The sequence below is a fragment of the Lepidochelys olivacea genome (genome assembly GCF_965140295.1).
Source record: "Lepidochelys olivacea isolate rLepOli2 genome assembly, chromosome: 9".
Lineage (NCBI taxonomy): Eukaryota > Metazoa > Chordata > Testudines > Cheloniidae > Lepidochelys > Lepidochelys olivacea.
This window is the reverse complement of record NC_140419.1, coordinates 37488437-37511303: the sequence shown is the minus strand read 5'-3', so window position 1 is coordinate 37511303 and position 22867 is coordinate 37488437. Positions and strand designations below refer to the sequence as shown.

Sequence of the window (22867 nt, the reverse complement as noted above, 5' to 3'; positions counted from 1 at the left end):
AGTTATCTGGAAAAAGAAACAAAAAATTGAACTCCCCCCCCCTCCCCCAATCTCATGTTTTCTGACCAGTTCTACTCTATAGACAAGTCTGTACCTTCAACCCTCAGCACGTTGGGTCTCTCACCTGTACAATACACAGAATCTTCAAGATCCTTCCCTCCCGAAGTTGCAAGTCATTTCTCAGTTTTGCTCCCACTTATGGCCAGAGCTCAAAGCTAATGAAGAGAGGCTCTATCCATGACCAGTGGACTGTGCTAGCAATAATTGTTTGGGATCAGTAGTGAGACAAACTAATTTTGAACCTCTCTAAAAGTCGTCAGTTTGAAAGTTTCGCCTTGTTATTGGCTTCCAATGGTGTCAGAGAGAGGTATTCAAGCAAAGGGAGGCAGAAAAATAATCTATTGCAGTAAACCACATAACTGTGGTTTCCTTTGGCAATGAATGCTAAGTTAGTGTAATGGATACTGTGGCTAAGAGTAAATGTAGTATCTTTTGCAGAAGAAGCTGGGTATATAGACTGGAGACTTACTGCTGGTGCAAGAAAGGTATAAACTCTTGCAGTACAAACTGCAAGAGATTTGGGTTCAATTCCCAGATGTCAGACTTCTCAGATGACCTTGGACAATTCACTTACTAGAACCTTCCAGTTACTGAGCACTTAGAGCTCCACTGTCGTTAAGTACAGTTGTAGGGAGCCAGAAACTGAAAAACAGCTCCTTAGTGCCTCAGTTTCCCTCCCTGTAACAAGTATAATTTTCTCTGTGACAAGGAATTATTGGATAACATCACTGGTTGTGAGGCATTCAGATGCCACGGTGATATGAAACCAGAGAGAAAAAACCTGACCCATAACGCTTCCCACAGAGACCACTCGAGCACAGTGATTAGTAACAACCTAACCAGGCCATTATTCAGTAGAGGGTAAGCTCAAAGGAGAATTGGGACACCCAGTGTCCAAAAATCTTGTGTATAGAAGTATATTTAATGTACAGAAGTATGCCTGTGTGATGCTGAAATACAAATCTGCCTTACTGTGGTTCTAATCCCCACGTATGACCCACTAATAAAAAGGGTTTTTTAATACTTACCATCTGTGCTCAAGATTGCTTCCCACACTGAAAGCTTGCCTGGTTGTAGCTGTGTAGGCATCACAGAGAATATACCTTTCAGCTGACAAGGTATGATAATCCTCAAGGGACTTTAAACTGCAAGCTGCAGTTCTCTCTCTCTGTGCGCGGTAGTCTCAGCTGCCTTACGTATGTAATATCTTCTCATTTCACATTTGTCATGCAGAGAAGTAAAATCTACACTTCCCTGTGACAGTAACTGTAACTCACTGATAATAGGATTTCCAGATGGGTAGCTGTAATGCATTTTTCATAATATATTAACACATAGTCCCCCACCTGTTAAGAATAATGAAAGATTTACCATTAAAAAGACCTAATGGTTCCATTCATGGGGGCTTTGCAGTAATACATCTTGGAAGACTGAGTTGACCTTACCACCACCATTTTCTACAAATCTCCCCTGTTATTTAGTTGGCAGTTGTAACACTCTTGTCCACCACCACTCAGCTGCTTATATTTATACTGTCCCTGCCCTACAGGACTAGATCTGGCAGGCTCTCCCAGTAGAAATAATGGTATACTGTATTGGTGCAAGATATGTAACAGTCATAACAGGCAACTTTAGAACTGGCTATAATGCAGTGTGAAAAATTGTCAAGTTTATTAGACAATGAGTAAAGAGCTTGCTTAAAGCAACACAAGAAGTCTACGGACTCAGATGTTCTATGCGGGAATGGATATCTGGAGAAATGCTACAGCTTGGGGCAGGCTCATTTTCCAGGCTAGTGCAGGCCATGAAGAAAGCTGTTGTGCTACCTTTGTGAAAACCGACCTACATGAACAGCAATACCTCTGTCATACTGAGAGGCTCCAACAGGCGATCAGAGCAAATGACAACTGCACGGAGAGGCCTTGAGGTTTGGAAAGACAAGGTAGGTAACACAGATGGTCAGTTATTACAGCAAATGCACAAGGCTGGGTAAGGAGGTGCAAAACAACTGTATCAATGTCCACTCTCATATGCTGTGGCAGGAGTTGTGAAATCCATTGCTACGGCTATGCAAGTGCAGCATGAAATGTATCAGGTTCTGCAGGCATACATCATAGCCTCCATCCCATAAAACCTTTGATCAATATTTTTGGACTCTAAGCAAAAAGGTCAGTCTGCTTTTTGGTTTTTTTACATTTTTCTCTCCAATTTGGTTAGTGCCAAGCTTCAAAGTGATAAGGCTTATATCTACCACAAAATAATTTCAACTTTGATTTTTCTTTGACTTTAGAATGATAAGAGATCAAAGGTTTTGCTTACTGCATTGCAACAGATATTGTATAAGTCCTGCTTACAAAATAACTCTGGTTTTCATGAAAAAGTTTATTTTTCTCCCCCAACCACTGATGAGCAAATGACAACCGTACAGAATAAAAGCTCAATTCCTTAGTTCTGCTCACATTCGTTCAACATTTGTGCTAATCAATTATCTTATTTCATGCAATAAGAAAAGAATGAGATTCCTGTTATGCAGCCATAATCAGTTACAGTGTGAAGCTTTGTCGGTGGAACATTTTTGATTTTGAAAACTAATCACGTGCTTTGCCATTACATTTCTCTTGTAAGACCTTGGGATTTTACCCAACTTTTTTGGGGGCTGGGGAGAGTAAACACATGGGTGCCACATTCTAGCCCTAGATACCACATTCTTACATCGCAGATGCTAGCCTAATTGTAATATAAGGAACATATTTACGCATGGAGCCAGACCGTATTTTTCTAGTTTATTAGCACATTGAAGTGTAAGTGGATGTTCTCTGCAGAGAGAGAGACTAAAGGGCATGGTTGCATGTGAAGTGGATATTTGGAGGTGATATAACAGTCTTGTCTTCACAAGAAGGGCTCAATATTGATCTCTAGGGCAGAGCATGGCATGGTGAGCTCAAATTTGGTGATAACATCAGGGTGAAGGACTCCAAGCTTCCCAATACTTTGACCTTTGGCAAGGATTTCAGCACAACGGCCAGGGAAGAAAGCAGAGTCTGAAAAGAAAGTGAGAGAAAAATCAATATTTCTTCAGGCTAAAAAAGTTAATAGACATTTAACAGTGAGAACAAAGCTTTTATTATTCAACGGTTTTCTCTGCTAAGAATGGGCTCTCTCACTTTCTAGCATTAATAGATGTGCAATGATTGACAAAACAAGGAAACACTTCAAGTTAAAAATAAAATGTGGAGCCCTAACATGGACATTTTCCCCCACTCTAAAGTTGTTTTGACCAGCATTTTTCCTATAATAGAAATCAGTGCAGATGAGTAAAGTCAGCAGAGGCACACTGAAGTTAAGAAATTTAGTATACTTCAAGTATTATCCAAAACCTGAATGTTTCCCACCTTATTATGTTTAGGAAAATAAAGCTTGCTGTCATCTAAGGGGCGAGCAGGAATGTCACGCTTGATTACATGCCACATTACTAGTAACATGACCTACATTCCTTATCTGGAGAAGAGCTTTTAAGCAGTTTCATGTATACTGTAAAACCACAGTAACGACTAACTCAAAGGAAGCCTGAGATCTTCTTCTATATATCTCAAATCAAGCACCAAGTTTTTAAATGTTATTTGGTAGGTTTTTTTGTTTTTGTTTTTTTAAATTAGTTGTAACAGTAACAGAGGAAGTCAGCAAAGGAAGAAACATGAGGATTTCTTCCTGAGGGCCCAGTATGAGTTCCCCTGTCTGGGAACTTATACACCTACATTAGGGTCTTGCCTACCTAGGGAAGTTATAGCAGTATAAGCTAAATCGTGAATTTAAACCAATACAGTTACACAGGTCTATCCCTCCACATTATAAAAGTGGCTTTTATTTTGGATTAGCTCACATCACTTTGGAAGGGTATTAAGCTACACTGAAGAGAGTCACTCTTATACTTGAAAATAGTATACACACAGGGAGTTGTGTAGGTATAACTACACTGGTTTAACAATGTCTATATAATTATACCAATATAACTGGTAAAACTTTCCTGTGTACACAAGCCTTAAATGCCACAGATGCAGAAAGTTCTACTCTGCTAACAAATTTCTGAAACAGTTGATAAATATTTCCTTCTATCTTCTCTAATAATGAAGTGCAGGATTCAATCATCAACAACAATTAGCAATGGGAGCTTAAGAACAAAGTTTCGTACTATTGGTAGTTATTCCCTGTGACTGCTGTAGGCAAACATTACTGGATAGTATTTCCAAGTTAGTAAGATTTAAAATTCCAAAAATGCTTTTTTAGATTCAGGAAAAACACGTTCCAGGGAGAAGTGGAGAAGGGAGGGAAAATACTGGGAAAAACAACTCTTCCCTCTCTTTTGCTGTCAGGCCAGTCTCAAACAAAGCACTAAACTGCACCAGTAGATGGGAGTTATTTTATTACACCAGAAGGAACCTGCAAGGGTCTATGGTCTATTTGATCTCATCTTAAATTACTAAAAATGAGACCTGTGACTCATGTCCTAGTGTACTGGGACCTCCTGGAATCAAAGCATATAACTCTGGACCACAGTGATTTACCCAATGGGACCAGAAGAACTGTAGCTAGTAGCTCTAGCAGAGTTCCTTGTGCACAGTCCCCTCAAGAGAGGGGAGGGGTACAAGGAGTAGGCAAGGCCTCTCAACTCCATTGATCGCCCACAGTGTTCTGCTGCTACCCAGAGGGATTTCCACTCAGAAGTCTGGTGAGTCACCAGGGGACAGGACCACAAAGAGTAGTCAATCCCCAACTCTACTGCGCCCTACGCTTCCCTTTACTGTACCAAAAAAAAAAAAAAAAAGAAAAAAAAATCTCACAAAACACCTTCTACAAGAAAATCCAATGGAGCACTCCTTGTACGGTGAGAATCAGGGGACGACACAGCAGGGGAGAAGCTCATCTCCCCACCACCCACTTCTGGAGATGCACAGCACATCCCTGTGCTGACTGGTCATTCAGCAGACACACCCTCTGTGGCAGGGAGGCCACCGTTTTATTGACACTCCACTGACTCAGCTCCCACCAGAGCCCTGGGCCAACACGCTCTGGGCACTGCATAAGGCCAGAAAGAGATTCCCTAATGGCAGTTTTCTCTTTGGTTGCTCTGAAGTGCTATTAAAATTCTGGCAGGAATGCTCAGGTCATTATAACGTCCTTAGAAAGAGCCACTTAAAATGGCAACATCGGGTCAAATTCAGCCCTGAACCTCAGATTCATCTTTTATGAAACTCAAAGGGCCAACAGACACTGGGCCCCCAATTTTTTCTTCTTTAAAACATCAATGGAAACTTATTTTGAAATGTCCCCCTGCAGTGTTTGTCTACAAAGTTTACATGTGCAAGACTCTGAAAGTAAAATCAATTATCCTGTTTTCATTAGCCAACCTCTGGGAAATACCAATAGAATGTAAATGTATTTTTCACTCTGTACTATTTGTTTACCAACACTTTCAGTTTTAACAATCATAGTAATGTAAATAAGGAGATGTTTTAAAAATATTTTGAATGAGCAAGTGTGTCTTTAAATCTAATCACACTATTCCAGTCTCAGTTATAAGGACAATCCAACTTTGGTATACGTATTTATGCTGGACATTTAAAACTGAAATTATGTGAACCCTAAATTCTACTGAAATGTTGATCTAGCCAAATAGTCTCTTTCTACAGCCTAACTGTTGTACCCAGAATGGTCCCTTAAAGTAAAACTTGACAAAAGAAATTTAGAAAAGCTAAACAAGTGTTGTGTATACTAATCTCTCTTCCACTTTCAATGAAAACCTACTCAAGAAATAAGAGTATGCTTGCTGTCAGTAACGACAGAGTTATCTATTTGGTGAATAAAGCTGGTATTGTACCAACTTATTTGAATAGGATACAGTGATGTTCTCTTCAAGACCTGAGTTTTTAATTTAGGCACAAGAGCAATGTGTCAATATGGTCTTATAGCAAGAGACTGTGTCAAGGTCATTAAACTGTAGCCAAAAAATGCTGTTAACAATATGCCTAGCGGTTAGTCAGGAGACAGAGTCAGGACTCCTGATATCTATTCCTCCAATTTCTGTCTGTGCCAGTCAGTGTGTAGTAAGGTTACTTTATCCTCTGGTGCCTCAGTTTTCTGGGTACAACACCCTCCCTCCTTAGGTTAAATTGTTTTTAATATGCATTGAGATCTTTGGATCATGCTATAATAATATTGTACTGAGGTCACCCCAAAATAAAATCAGTTTTTGTCACTGAATCTTTATTGTGGCTATACAAACTGCCCTTTCGTTAGAAGAGAGATATATAACCTATGGTATTCAGTGAGTTAATACTAAGCCATATATTTAGGCAGGGACTTAATTGTCACTGGGCTTAATAAGGACCATATTATACCACATCTCTCTCTGGGAGTTCTGACTGATACATTTGTGCAGCAAAGAGTAGTCGTGGTGTAGAGTCCCAACTATAAAAAGGCATATGTATATTGGATACTCCTTTGCTAGAGGTCATAATGAGCGGGGCTGCTGAACTAATTGGTTTCAGAATGGCTGCATTACTGGAAGGGGGCTGTTATTGGAATCAAAGTTAAATAAGTTATTAGCAAAAGCTTCCATAAAGTAATCCACAGCCACGCCAGTATTTTGTTTTGGTTCTAAAACGGTTGCCTCAGAAGAGTTAGGTTTCAGAGTAGCAGCCGTGTTCGTCTGTATTTGCAAAAGGAAAAGGAGTACTTGTGGCACCTTAGAGACTAACCAATTTATTTGAGCATAAGCTTTCGTGAGCTACAGCTCACTTCATTGGATGCATTGGTTAGTCTCTAAGGTGCCACTAGTACTCCTTTTCTTTTTTCAGAAGAGTTAGAATCATATGACCAATACACATCCTAGAATATGGCACACTTTCTTCAGAATATAAAGCAGTAAGCCATGCTACATGTAGAATGTTTTATTTGGACGTCCTGGAAACTGTTACAGTATTTGCTGTTATAAGTCTGTGGGGAGCTTAGGGGCACTGAAGAGTGGTCACATTTCTCAGGCTTTATGCTGCTTCCCATTGTGTGAAACTAGTTTACATAGGAATGCTCTACTAGCCAGGCATTTCTAATATGCACACAACCGAGTAGCACTTAGGTGGGAAAAAAAAAAGTTTGCTACGCCCAGCTTTGCCCTACCCAAAAGCAGTGGTATTCATGAAATTCTACGTGTTTTTGAGAAAGATATTTCCCAAAACACTAACACCCTAAACTTAAAACACTAAGACTTTAGGATGCCATGGGATAAAATGCTAAACTGGTTACTTTTTCTAACAAAGCAATAATGTGTAATTTTACCATAATCAACCTCTTATAAAAGCAATAACTAAAATTCAGTATTGTACAAGTACTAGGTTGTAAACTCTTTAGGGCAGGGAGTTTATCCTTGTTTTGTAAAGGCATTTCTTTAGTACTACATCAATAATGAGCAATAATGTAACAAAGGAAAGCACCAGCAGGAAGAAAAAAGGTCAGCTAGAACCTGAACACTGATATGGGTGTGGTCCCAGTAGCCATCACTGGCTGAGAATAGAACAGAACTCACTGTGGTTCTGGGGGTTCTCTTTCAGGCTGTTTGTCAATGTTGTGCTCTCATTCCTATCAGCTAAGTTTGGAGAATGCACTCTGATTTCATATCTTACTTTGAGGTTCCTTGTCGCCCTCAGTGTGAGGAATTAGACATAAAACTCCCATTAACAGGGGTCATGCCATGGACTCCCAGGACATGGTGCTGACAATTCAACCCTCCACACCTGCTCTTTACTTCTGTTTCTACTCAGTCTGGGATGTCCATTATTTATCAAATGCAATAGGTGTGCAGGCTACTTTACAAACAAGAAAATCACATAACAGAGGTGAGATTCTATAGTAAATAAGCAATGAGAACAAAGTGGTTGGGGCCATAAGCTTTAGGCTCTCTCCTGGACCAGTCAACTGTTGAACTCTGCAGTGGACAAGCAAGGGTTCCTGTCTTGTTTGAATTAAACTTGTCTGTTCACATATGAAGTTAAAGTTAAATTGAAGTCAATTTTCAACACAGCCTCAATGCAGAAAAGGGTCCAAATGGCATTCTCCCAGCAAAGCTAGCAGCAGGCGATTTGTGGTCTTTGTGTGGGCATACAGAATCAACAGTAATATCTGTGGAAAGGATATCTACACAGTCACCTCTAGAGTTCTATGGTTGTGAAAAGTTGGTAAGTCCAAGTTCACCTCTAAAGTTCCCGTAATGATCAGCTAGCATACGGACCGTGCCTTAACCCTTTGCTGCTAGGTGAGATTTCACATCAATAATTACTGAAGCAATTATGTTGTAAGTCTCCTAAAGGAGATCCTGGCTGCTCGTGCCATAAGCTTATTAAAAACCCACACTTAGCTAAAGATTGTAACTTACTACTCCATTCACTTTCACAATTAACATTTATTAGATAAAAAATAGTGTCTCCTGATTTAACTAATCCCCTCATGCTCTGTAAACAAACCTGTCTAACTAGGAGAAATTCAAAAAGCTTCACTTGCAAATACCAGTTCAAGTGTCTAAAATTCACCTTGAAATCCAGTTAGAGATCTAATTGTCATTGCTGATAGAGACTCCTAACATGTCAGAAGAAGCCAAACAAAGGTGGTAGTGGGGGAAAATCATCTTTTAATATGTCAACATTATAACCAGCAGCTATGACAGGGGTAGGGTGAAATGCAATACAATGCCTTCTGACAAAAAGACTCTAAAGCCAGTAATGTCTTAGGCATACTACATGCAAGCAACAGACAAAAGCCGTATCTTATAGGTGCAAACAAGAATTTAATTTCCAGCACTCAGTGAGGTGGAAATAATGCCTTTAATTAAAGCTTTTGTAGCATCTCCTCAAAATCTATAATTGTCTTTCTGTGTTCAAACAGTAGGGCCACTTTGATTGCTTTGGGGGTAATTCTTTGGCCAGTAATCCAATGAAGAACGTAGTCTTTAGCACATTTTCTGGCTAATTGACCTTCAAAAGGCTTGGTGAGCTCTCTATGCTCTTCGTTGTCAAACACCTTGCACAGTTTCTTTTCTCTGCCCATTCCTGGCCCCTCCCTCCTTTAAAAGAGATTAAGGTAATATTATAGGCCTAGAGTTAGGATAAGCTTTAGAACATACCAATTCATTCCTATAATTTGAGGGAACTTCGGAAGTCGAAGCTTAAGAGGGTAACTGAGTGGACCTTGAATTCTAAAAACAGCAGAGCTGTGTTATTGAGCATGTGGCTTCTAAAGTCTTTCTTCTTAATTCCCATTCCCACTGGTTACTTTATCTGCCCATTCACTTCCTTATCCTGGATTCTTCTTTTTAAGTGTCTCACCTGCTCTCTATATTTGCAGATTTTCTTTGAATCACGTTCATTTTATACATTTGCTTTTTTTTCTTGCAAATATACAAAAAAGTCATGATTCAGTACCTGACAGGTCAACATCTGAAAAGACAAACTGGCATTCCTTGAGCATTCTGTGCAGGCTCAGGCCCCATAAACTTAGACCTACCTATAACAGTCAGTGGAAATAATCTCTCCCCCACTCCAGGGGGAAAATAACTTTCTATATTCATCTCTATTTTGGTTTATTCTAAAAATGGTAGATTTACTAATACTGTATTTCTGATCATCGGTTTAAGACGATACCTGATCTATATAACAATACACAATCTATCGGCACAAATTAGCATAGCTGTATGCAGTATAAACTGTATAAATATTAATTAGACTTCAAAATACACTATTCTGCACGACTACATCTTGTCATGATACAATTCAAGGTGTCCAAAAACAGGATCCTAAAATGAAGCTCCCAAATCCTGCCTGACTTTTCAGAAGTATTGAGACTCCAAGAGCTCCCATTAAAGTCAACCCATTGTCACCAACCCCTCTGTCACGGCTAGTGAATACAGTTAATTATTGAGGCCAATGGCAGCTGCTGGGGGGGTCCATTAACTTTAAGCTCCTGGTTTTGAAAAACTTGACCTTTCTCTCAACAAGATGTCTTATTACACAGGATACCCCCAAATAACGATGGTATAACCTGGCTAATAGGGCAAACAAATCAGTATGGTCACATTACATGTGTTCCTTTACATGCCCCCCCCCCCGCTTTTTTTTTAAAGAGGTAATATTAAATGTAAAAATTTTAGGGGGAGAAAAGGCAAAGCCAAAAGATTACTAAGTTATAATTACTGAAATATCAACACAGTCACCTGCAACGACACACTGATATAACAGATTCACAGCATGTGTTAAATTAAATGTATATTTATCATACTGGTTCTCTTTCATTTTCACAGGTATTAAGACAAAAGGTTTTGGACGGAAGGTCCATGGCACAGTCAATTATGTACCTGTGTGGTATAGTGGATACCCCCCAAAATAGGGCTCACCTTGGAAGTCCTTGAGAGGAGGACAATAAGCCCAGGGACTGCAGAATCCTGGACATACTTGGAATTATCAGCAAACAAATCTTCTGTTCACAATGCAAATTTTAAATAAGAGACTACATTTTTATCAAACTATTTTTGTGTAAAAATATAAGCACTCAGACAAAAGCTAAATCATTTGTATATGTCACCGGACCCCCAAGATACAGATACAACTCTATAATATATTTCAGAATAGCAGCCGTGTTAGTCTGTATCCGCAAAAAGAAAAAAGGAGGACTTGTGGCACCTTAGAGACCAACAAATCTATTTGAGCATAAGCTTTCGTGAGCTACAGCTCACTTCATCGGATGCATTCAGTGGAAAATACAGTGGGGAGATTTATATACACAGAGAACATGAAACAATGGGTGTTACCATACACACTGTAAGGAGAGCGATCAGGTAAGGTGAGCTATTACCAGCAGGAGAGCGGGGCGGGGGAGAAGGGGAACCTTTTGTAGTGATAATAAAGGTGGGTTATTTCCAGCAGTTGACAAGAACGTCTGAGGAACAGTGGGGGGAGGGAGGGAATAAACATGGGGAAATAGTTTTACTTTGTGTAATGACCCATCCACTCCCAGTCTTTATTCAAGTCTAAGTTAATTGTATCCAGTTTGCAAATTAATTCCAATTCAGCAGTCTCTCGTTGGAGTCTGTTTTTGAAGTTTTTTTGTTGAAGAATTGCCACTTTTAGGTCTGTAATCGAGTGACCAAAGAGACTGAAGAGTTCTCCGACTGGTTTTTTAACGTTATAATTCTTGACGTCTGATTTTTGTCCATTTATTCTTTTACGTAGAGACTGTCCAGTTTGGCCTATGTACATTGCAGAGGGCATTGCTGGAACATGATGGCATATATCACATTGGTAGATGTGCAGGTAAACGAGCCTCTGATAGTGTGGCTGATGTGATTAGGCCCTTTGATGGTGTCCCCTGAATAAATACGTGGACACAGTTGGCAATGGGCTTTGTTGCAAGGATAGGTTCCTGGTGTTAGTGGTTCTGTTGTGTAGTGTGTGGTTGCTGGTGAGTATTTGCTTCAGGTTGGGGGGCTGTCTGTAAGCAAGGACTGGCCTGTCTCCCAAGATCTGTGAGAGTGATGGGTCGTCCTTCAGGATAGGTTGTAGATCCTTGATGATGCGTTGAAGAGGCTTTAGTTGGGGGCTGAAGGTGATGGCTAGTGGCATTCTGTTATTTTCTTTGTTGGGACTGTCCCGTAGTAGGTAACTTCTGAGTACTCTTCTGACTCTGTCAATCTGTTTCTTCACTTCAGCAGGTGGGTACTGTAGTTGTAAGAATGCTTGATAGAGATCTTGTAGGTGTTTGTCTCTGTCTGAGGGTTGGAGCAAATGCAGTTGTATCGTAGAGCTTGGCTGTAGACAATGGATCGTGTGGTGTGGTCTGGGCGAAAGCTGGAGGCATGTAGGTAGGAATAGCGGTCAGTAGGTTTCCGGTATAGGGTGGTGTTTATGTGACCATCGCTTATTAGCACTGTAGTGTCCAGGAAGTGGATCTCTTGTGTGGACTGGTCAACTGAGATTGATGGTAGGAAGGAAATTGTTGAAATCATGGTGGAATTCCTCAAGGGCTTCTTTTTCATGGGTCCAGATGATGAAGATGTCATCAATGTAGCGCAAGTAGAGTAGGGGCTTTAGGGGACGAGAGCTGAGGAAGCATTGTTCTAAGTCAGCCATAAAAATGTTGGCATACTGTGCGGCCATGCGGGTACCCATAGCAGTGCTGCTGATTTGAAGGTATACATTGTCCCCAAATGTGAAGTAGTTATGGGTGAGGACAAAGTCACAAAGGTCAGCCATTAGGTTTGCCGTGACATTATCGGGGATACTGTTTCTGACGGCTTGTAGTCCATCTTTGTGTGGAATGCTGGTGTAGAGGGCTTCTACATCCATAGTGGCTAGGATGGTGTTTTCAGGAAGATCACCGATGGATTGTAGTTTCCTCAGGAAGTCAGTGGTGTCTCGAAGATAGCTGGGAGTGCTGGTAGCGTAGGGCCTGAGGAGGGAGTCTACATAGCCAGACAATCCTGCTGTCAGGGTGCCAATGCCTGAGATGATGGGGTGTCCAGGATTTCCAGGTTTATGGATCTTGGGTAGCAGATAGAATACCCCTGGTCGGAGTTCCAGGGGTGTGTCTGTGCGGATTTGTTCTTCTGCTTTTTCAGGGAGTTTCTTGAGCAAATGCTGTAGTTTCTTTTGGTAACCCTCAGTGGGATCAGAGGGGAATGGCTTGTAGAAAGTGGTGTTGGAGAGCTGCTTAGCAGCCTCTTGTTCATATTCCGACCTATTCATGATGATGACAGCACCTCCTTTGTCAGCCTTTTTGATTATGATGTCAGAGTTGTTTCTGAGGCTGTGGATGGGATTGTGTTCTGCACTGCTGAGGTTATGGGGCAAGTGATGCTGCTTTTCCACAATTTCAGCCCGTGCACGTCGGCGGAAGCACTCTATGTAGAAATCCAGTCTGTTGATTGTCCAGTCTGGTCTCGATTACAGATCTAAAAGTGGCAATTCTTCAACAAAAAAACTTCAAAAAACAGACTCCAACGAGAGACTGCTGAATTGGAATTAATTTGCAAACTGGATACAATTAGCTTAGGCTTGAATAAAGACTGGGAGTGGATGTGTCATTACACAAAGTAAAACTATTTCCTCATGTTTATTCTCCCTGTCCCCCCACTGTTCCTCAGACGTTCTTGTCAACTGCTGGAAATGGCCCACCTTTATTATCACTACAAAAGGTTCCCCTTCTCCCCCCCGCCCCGGCTCTCCTGCTGGTAATAGCTCACCTTACCTGATCGCTCTCCTTACAGTGTGTATGGTAACACCCATTGTTTCATGTTCTCTATGTATATAAATCTCCCCACTGTATTTTCCACTGAATGCATCCGATGAAGTGAGCTGTAGCTCACGAAAGCTTATGCTCAAATAGATTTGTTGGTCTCTAAGCTGCCACAAGTCCTCCTTTTCTTTTTATAATATATTTGTAAGTCATATTTAGATAAAATAGAAGCTTATACTCATCTTAGAGTATCTCTGTGACTTGTAATGATTTTATTTCTATGGATGTGTCTGCTCTAAAACCCTCCCAGCAGATCTGGGTATATGTTATCGTAATATGTTGGCTGAAATTCTGTTTATTTAGTTCCTGTCCATACTCTGGCTTTTAACAATGCCTGAAATAGTTTTCAAACACACTTGCAGTCCACAGTCATAACACTGTTTGGGCCCACAGTTAATGGTTACAAACATGCCAAGGAACCATGTTATTTATATAGGCTCCAAAGCTGTCTCTATACTAGTATTTCTCTTCCTGTTGTACTGGAGCACAAAAGCAACTTCCATCCCATCTACTCCAAACTCTAGTCTAGAATTCTTGCTCCCCCTGTGGCAGTAGTAGTTGGAGTACTAGAATAAACTCTGTGCTGGTATTTAACTTTGTCATTTGGTAGCTTAGAAATATAACAGACAGGAAACAAAATAGGAGCAGTAAAACAGTGTTGTACATATAGATACAGAACCTCCAATGTAATTGAACATTATCTGCAAAAATAATGTACTCCTACCACTCCCACAAGAGCCTGATTATCTCTGTGAATGTTGAGGATGACTAAGGGAAATGAGTGATTCAGATCACTGATTTCAATGACAGGATTTAATTTATTCTTTGAAAGCAGAACAGAATGAGTGTCTAAATTATATGCCCATGGAAAAATTTATACTGAGTATAGTATATATTGAATACAAATCCTTGGGAGAATTCTCCCACCATTTCTGTATGTTTCTTTAGGAATTCACATGTGCACAGTAAATGCACTAAGCTCACAGCATTTGCTTTGGTGCAGCAGTTAGGAAAAATGGCAGGCCGGGATCAGAATTTACCTGTGTTATATAAGCTAACTTTATGAAGCAGCTACACACCTTTGTCTATTTTTAAGGACCATTCCGAAATCCAGATCTCAGTAATACTATACATGATTAAGTAGTGGTTTCACACTGAAGTACAGTGAAACCTTACATCCTGTCTAACCCAAATGTTAATCTGGCATTATTTATGTCATTGCTCATTTATAAGACAGGAGAATTCCTAACGGCAAACCACCATAAAGACCGGACTTTTTTCAAATGTATAACCATTTAATTTACACTTGAAATGAAATATTTACAGAACCTAAAGTCTTTAACATTGGAAAGCCTAATCCTCCAATTCAATGGCTACCTTTCATCTCCTTTTGATCATCAAAAGGAAGGAAACCCTCCCAAAACATTAAAGTCCTTTGAATCTGACAGACAGACTGGGGAACAAAGTATTATTAAATCTAATTTTCTAAAGCTCTTTGGAGCAGGGACTGCAATTTATTATATGCTTGTACAGCACCTAGCACAACAGGGCTCCATTAGGTAGACCCAAATATAAATGTTAAATAATAGTAAGTCTAGAGTCAAGTCACAGTCTACATGTGCATCAGAAAGACCTTATTTAAGATGGACAGAAAAACTGTCTATTTTATTTGGATTATTTGATTTCAAGCCCCAGAGTAAGCCATCTTCTTTTGTGATATGCTGACATTACCTGGTTTGAAATTCATAGAACCACTTGTGATTGGACTTTCATGACTGTCACTTTTCCTGCTATTTAGAAAACAGCCTAGCAAATTAACCTGCAGAATACTATATAATTAAACTGAAGACCTCAGCCATCACTCATCTTTAAGGGGAATTTTTAAGATTATTAGGACTAAGATTTTTAGCTATGTTAAGGATGAAATAAACCATTTTCAACTTGAAAATTCAGTGATTCTAAGTGAACGTAAAGTCAATTCCTCAGTCACAGGAGTCCACATTTCCTACTCTTTACAAAACAAGCTTGAAGGGAAGATTTTCCTGAAAATTATTCTGTTTTGGGTGGCTACTGCATCCGCCTGTGCAAGGAGAACAGAATCCTGAACTCAACACTTGCCAGTTAAGTGCAAGAGAAACATGTGTGTGTTCTAAAGAGAAAGATTTGGAAGGCTCTGCTTAGGTCTGGAATTTTACAGCAATTTCAAGATGAATGATTTTCCTCAGAAATTAATTTTTAAAAAATCTTGTTTGAATGCTAACAACTGTTTAATTGTATGTTGCATTACAAGGAGCCGGACGTTGTGTTTTTTAGCATACTTCAGGCTGATGAGCCCCAAACTTTAAAATCAGAATCTCACAAGACAGATGGCACGCAATGTGTCTCTACATTTCTGTCACAACAGATGCATACGTGGGAAAAGGTCTACACCAGTTCTTAAAAAGTTACACCGAAAAAAAACAAAAACAAAAAACCAGAATAATCAGGGCTAAGTAAAATTAGAACTATTTTAACAAACAGTACTTACATGACTGCTTTTTACATCCACCCATTTTATGGGCTTTTAATTTGGATACATAAAAATGACCATTATTTACATATGTTTTGTAGTAGACCACTGAGGTCTCAGCTGAGATCAGGGGAGGGCCCCATTGTATTAGATGATGCACAAAATACATAAACACAGTCCCTGTCTGAAAGAGCTTAAAATGTAAATTGGCAAGACAGACCGGATTGGGGGGAGGGGCACAAAGCAGAGGCACAGAGAGGGGAAGCGTCTTGCATAAGATCACAGCAGGTTAGTGCAAGAGCTGGGATAGAACTGAAGGATGAAATTCTGGCTCTGCTGAAGTTAAAGGGAGTTTCATCATTGACTTAAATGGGGACAGAACTGCACCCCAAGTCTTTGGGATCCCAGTCCAGTGTCCTAGCCACTGGACCATGCTGCCTCCCCAAAGAAAGGAGGCTTGTAATACGATGTTTAACTACTTATATAAATCATCTTGGGGGGGAGGGGGCGACACAAAACAGTTGAAAATACAATATCTGGTCTAGCTATGAAATAGTTTGCAATCTGAGGAGGGAAGGGGCTGAAGGAGGAAGATAGTGACAACCTAATGTTTTAATATGTGAGTCAGGCTGGAGGTTCTAGACTTTTGAGACTAAGGAAGAGACACTACTTATGATGTACAATTAGAAAAAGATAGTCACATTAGGAAAGCAAGGGATTAAACCCAGAAGTCTCCACAATGAAGAAAGAGCAATGAAGCAAAGAACAAAGGGCAGAGAGAAGAAAAACATCTTTAGAGCCAGATCAGAGCTCGGAATACCAGGGTCATAAGGAAGACCTCTTAAGGAAGACCTCTCACATAGAACTGGTAAACAGTGAAATCACTACTGCAATGTATTGAGATGTAAAGGAGAATTTTATATTTTTGAATGTTTCCACCCAGTCATGCAGAAAACCAGATGGGAGCAGGAACAAGGTAATCACCACACTTATGACAGAAGGAAGGGGGATAGAAAAATATTTTTCAGCTCAAAAGGTGATTTGACAATGAAGCAAAAAACAAACACCTTTCCCACTGACTTTTCACCAGAAGTCCTTGCTCAGATGCTTCCCACTGCCACTCCTGTGCTGGACCATAGAAAGATATTACTAAACAGGCCAATTCAAATGACAGCAATTCAGCTTAAGAGAGGAGCTATCTTGGCACAGTTTCTTCTTCTTCCTTTGCACTTCTTTGTCCCCCCCGTCTTTAAAAAAAACACACACCCACAACACTCACCCATCCCACCAATGGTATCATGCTCACCTATATCACTTAAGAAGTTGCTGATAGTGTTGTATTTTTAAATTTCCATCAAGCACTTTATTGGGCTGAGATAAAAACCTTTCTTCCTCTTTCCCCTACCTAACAAAGCTTTCCTTTCCGAGATGAGACCTCTGCAGCCAGACTACTTGGAGAGTATAGGACAAGAACACTCCAATCAAAAACTTTCAGAGGCAGACTAGAAACAAGATAACAGTCTCACTAGCTCCTAGCTCACTAGCTATTGTTTTGGAGTATCTATGACTGGCTATATAATATAAAGCTACTAAATGCATTATATTTGCATTGGACGGTGCATATTTTTATTAGGTTCTCACACACCGTAAAAGTTTTGAATTTCACAGACAGAATCAAAGTGACTAAAGGCCACAGATAATTTTATAGTGTAGTGGCTTTGAGGCTGTGGTGAGTGGACCACTGCTCTTTCCACAGAGTGTTACAGAGTTTGACATAACTATTGTCATTTTTCAATCCTCAAACATCTGCCAGGCAAGTTGCAAAGCTCCCTATTACTTGCAGTAATCTAGGTCTCTCTTCGAACCTCCAGAGGCTTTTCAAGCCAATTAAACAAAACACAAAAACAACTTTCCACACCCAGGGTTGTTGCTTCACATCTTTCTTAGGTGTTTCCTTGGATGTAAATTGAACCCTGATCAGATCTGTAGTACCAAACTGGAGGGATAGTATATACACAGTAGGTCAAATTAACACGACAGCAACCTGCAAAGATTAGAGCAGCTGGGGTATGAAGAAGGAAGTGAAAATTTGGTATTGAAGTGTAAATGTAAAGAGGACATAAATAGATTTTTTAAAACTGTGACAGTAAGCAAGCAGCCGCACCCATCTAATTAAAGTGAGTTTAGTTTTATCTTGTCTTCTTAAAACGGTCCTAATCTTACTTTTTCATGTAACCAAGCACTCTCGGTGCCACAAGGAAAGTTGCTCAAGAGAATTAGATTGTGAGATTAGCAGGGGTGGTGGTACACAAGACCTCCATCTTAAAAAGTGGCCCACAGATGGAGAAGGTTTGAGAACTAGTGATTTCATGTTAGTAATAATGAAGGTCATCATTATTTGAACACTGTCAAGCTGTGGGTGGAGACCACCTGTTCCCTACCTCATTAATAGAGGACAGACATCTAGTACCCATGACAAGCTTCTTTTTATTCCTTTATGCTGTACTATTTGATAGTCTCAACACTGGAGCTGTACATTTTCCACATGTTAACAGACAAGATGAGCCATCTAAGTAGAAATGGCATAGTTTATACTAGCAGAGGCATAAACATGATTTATTATGTTTATACCGGCGCTGTAGTAACACCTAGATGTACTGTCAGAAGCCAGGGTCCTTTCTACTAGGCACTGTACATACATACACAAAATGAAAAGACAGTCCCTGCCTCAAAGACCTTGCAGTCATGAGACATAACAGGTAGATACCACCAACAGACAGGGGAACACAATGTAACAATGAGATGATTATGAACAGCAGATTAAGCAGTGGTCACTGCACACAAGTTGTCTAGCTATTGTACATACGAACAATATTTTAGGTTCTATGGCCCCCATTGCAGTACAGTAGCATCTGAGCACCCCTCAATCTTTAACATATTTATCCTACAACACATGTGAGAAAGGGAAGTGCGATCACTCCATTTTACAGATTGGGAACTGAGGCATAGGGAGACTAAATGACTTGGTCACGATGACACAGGGAGTCTGTAGCACAGCAGGAAATGAAACCTGGCTCTCCCAAGGCCTAGACTGTACCTGAACCACTGGATCATCCTTCCTCTCTGAAGAGGTTTGTAGGCATCACACTACAGATAGTGGACGGACAGTGTGAATTAAGGTCAACTAAGCTCAAGAGAGTCTTCAGGTCTTTTGCATATTTATTGTAAAAACCAAAACCAAAATGTTCATCACATTCTTAGTTATGGAGAGATAGCTACTTATACCTCTATAATTTCACAGCCAAACCTTATTAGATGAAAAGCTATTACTATGATTTACTGTGTCATTAAAATTTTCTACACTTTACCACACCTTTCATTTAATTAAATGGGGGCAGGTGAAGGAAAGTAATGTAGTCTTTGTAAAGATTAAATGTTATTACACAAGTGGCAATTAGTGACAGAAGCAAAACTAAAGATTTGTAAGTATGTAATTTTTAAGTTGAATCCAAACTGGCTCATTTCCCAGCATATCTACAGTATTAAGCTGTTGCATGCCCTACAAGAATGATTGACATGAACTGAACTCATATTAAAAAGGTCCTGTGAAAGCTGTTAAAGTACACACCAAAAAACAACAACGAGGAGTCCGGTAGCACCTTAAAGACTAACAGATTTATTTGGGCATGAGCTTTCTTGGGTAAAAAACCCAGATTTTTTACCCACGAAAGCTTATGCCCAAATAAACCTGTTAGTCTTTAAGGTGCCACCGGACTCCTTGTTGTTTTTGTGGATACAGACTAACATGGCTACCCCGATATTCGACACCAAAAATAAAAAATCATACAAGTTTCAGAGGGTATAAAAGCAGCGTGTGCTGTGGGCTTGCGCACACACACACACACCCAGATTTAAAAAAAAACCTTTTTGTTGAAATAAATACTATTCCCAGACTTTCTGATAAATCTCATTATGAAGGCACGTGGAACTAAAAGTCAAGCAATCTGATTTCTGTTCCTAGCTTTGCTGCTGAGCTTTTCTGTGAGTCTGGGCAAGTCGCTTCACCTCTGTGCCCCACTTACCTATGTGAAAGTTGTAAATAACAATACTTATCTTCTTCAAACAGAGGTTGTTAAGTTTAATTCATTGATGTTTGTCAAATGCTTCGAGAATCAGATAAAAGCCGCTGGAGGGGCACATTAAAAAGGGTTATTTTCCCACACACAAATCTTAAATATTTGCATTTTAATAACACTTAGTAAAGTACCATAGGTGTCCCTGGCAAGTAAATACTTTGAATTTTTAATACTATTGCACCTTGTGTTTGAGGATTTCAAAGCAGAATGTTATGCCGATATTAAAGATAAAAAACCTGTATTTTTAAGTTTCAGGACTCCACTATAGACTAGCATGGGCCGGAGTCCTAGTACAGCATCCTCTTTTACGATACTGGACTCAGCTACCGGAGTGAAGAAAAATAGTTCTCTAGTACACTGGTCCAATAGGAACAAGAGATGACCAAAATTATCGGAAAGAGTTATTTTAAGTTTAAGCAGAGATTACAAGCTTGGATTCACATTACACTACCTTTCAATCCATCTGTCTAAATGCCGTTAGTTTCCATTTCAAGACAGTGAAACCCATAACAAAGAGAAATGAATCAGGAATGATGGCATTTCATATCCAGGTTGACTGGATGGCTCTTCTCAGCTCATATCTTTTTGTTACTTCTCCTTGATAGACTGGTTACTCAAAAAGGGTTTAGACCGCTTATCGATTCTTTTTCCCTGATGGCTGTACAGTCCATAAACTTTGGTCTTTATATTACTAACTACATGGAACTAGCTAAAATGTCAATAAAAGAATTTTATTTAAAGAAACAGCACTTAAGAGTGAACAGATTAGAGGACCAATACAAAACTCTGCTCTTTTTAACCCATTTAAAGTTTGGTTATAGATGTATGAATTATTATCTGCTATAAAGGAAGTAAAACATTTTTTCTATGCCAATAGTTATAGGATCCATTAATCTACAGACATGTCAGTATTGTACACTTTCCAAAGTGGGGTAGAACTTCAATTTTCCCCCTTCAGGAATGTATCATTTTAATACTACTACTAGTAGCAAGAAAATATTAACTGGCCATAGCATCCTTTGAGAAACTGAAATCACTAAGTATCAGATATATGTTGAAATCCTTCAACTTAGTCACTTAAAAACAGCCTATTCTGCCAGGCCTCTCACAACGTCTTTTCTTTTCCATTTATTGTACAGCTCAGATTACACTAAAGAGTGGTGTGAAGGCCAGAGGAACATCACAATTTCACCCATATTTTCCAGCATCTGTAATTTTTCCACAGGTGTTGCTACAGGGGCAAAAAGGCTATGACCCTAAGGTCAAGTCAGTGGGCATTTAGGTGTTAGTATAACAGAAGGTGCTTCAATAACCATGGTTTGCACATATGGTAAAAAGAACTGAACAGACACACAGGCACTTCACTTTACTCGATGAATTCAGAAAGGAGGTGAAGCAGCATTGAAGCCTTATGGGAATTATATTTAAACATGCAACAAACTATCTTCTCAGACACTTTCTGAAATGAAATCAGTACTTTATGTTCCAAATTAAGTCAAACCACTGCCATCAGTTAAACAAGGAATACAGAACTATCAGAGGACTAAAACACAAATTAGTTTCAAGATTTGGCTGAAGACTACACAAACAAAAAAGGTTTGACTCCTTCCAGCTCAGAAATGGTTTTATATGGTAAACCCATTTTTAAAGTGTACAAATTTTCATGTGGTGTAGCTCCTAAAACGGTTTCCTCCATAAAAATTAAGATTACACATGGTATAATATCCTAATCTAAAACCTCTACGGCAAGGAGCACCAACTCTTTTTTGAATCCTTCAGTGCTCTGCAGTCTTATAAGATGTTATAGGATATCTGTTTTTCACACAATTGACCTTACTTCATCATTGGCTTGACATTCTATCTCTCATATATGCTTAATTGGCAGGGTGAAAGGCAAGTAAAAAAACCCAAAAACTTTGACTTCCAACTTTCTCCGCAGTCAAGGACTTTCCAAGTAAGTTAGTGCAGTGACACTGCATTCACTCTAGCACCAGAGCATCAGCCATCTGAACTGTTACCAAGGTTAAATTCCAATGTCAGTAGAAATGCATGGAATCTACAAGTCATTCTGAGAGAGTTTCTGGATCTCTCTTGTAACAGGAAGGAGGGAAGCGTTTTCAAACATACAGAACAGGATTCTACTTATCCACTCCCAAAAGCTACAAAGTGTTTGCAGCCTGTTGTACATAGCAAGTCTTAATCCATTCATTAGGTATCTCCAGAGTAAGCGGATATAGGAGGATTATTATGGGGGTGTTGGAATTATTAAAGGAACCAATATGTGCTGAGACAGAAGGAATACTAAACGGCACTAGTATCAAGAAAATAATTATATATTGTATAAGAATTCTTTATTGTGATCTTTTTCCTGTTCTTTGTAAGGTGCTCAGACATTATGGCGATGGATACAGTATAGAATGCATGACATTTAGAAATATTTCTAGCTATAAAACAAACACTTTCGACACGTCTGTTCAATAACAATTTACAGCTAGAATATTCAAAAACAGCCTAAGGGAGTTAGGTGCTCAGCTCCAATGGAAACTCAATAAGAGTTAGGCACCTAACTCCCTGAGGATCCTTTGAAAATACCAGCCTACAAATGGAATTAGAAGTCTTGCTCCTATCCCTGTTGGGAACAAGAACTGGATTGATGGCACAGCCATATGGTCAACCTGAACAATGTACTTTCAGCATTACATTTCACTGGCCAACAGTCAGCTCTTACTATATTTTTCAGTACTTCAGCTAGCAAATCTTTTGAAAATCTGCAAGAATTAAAAGGGCATTACTTAGTAAAATAGAAAAAAGTTACATTAAAAATGTGAGC

General features: G+C 39.5%; 1 protein-coding gene across 3 annotated transcripts in view; it reads right to left on the bottom strand.

The window, feature by feature from the left end:
• Positions 1 to 1709: 1709 nt before the first annotated feature.
• The window catches only part of FARSB (phenylalanyl-tRNA synthetase subunit beta), a 54145-nt gene continuing 32987 nt past the window's right edge, over positions 1710 to 22867 (bottom strand). For all 3 annotated transcript variants that reach the window (XM_084640069.1, XM_084640071.1, XM_084640070.1), the window contains one exon: positions 1710 to 3101. In XM_084640069.1, coding sequence (XP_084496195.1) covers positions 2950 to 3101 — 152 coding nt within the window. In that variant the 3' untranslated portion in view covers positions 1710 to 2949. The remainder of the gene's footprint in view (positions 3102 to 22867) is intronic.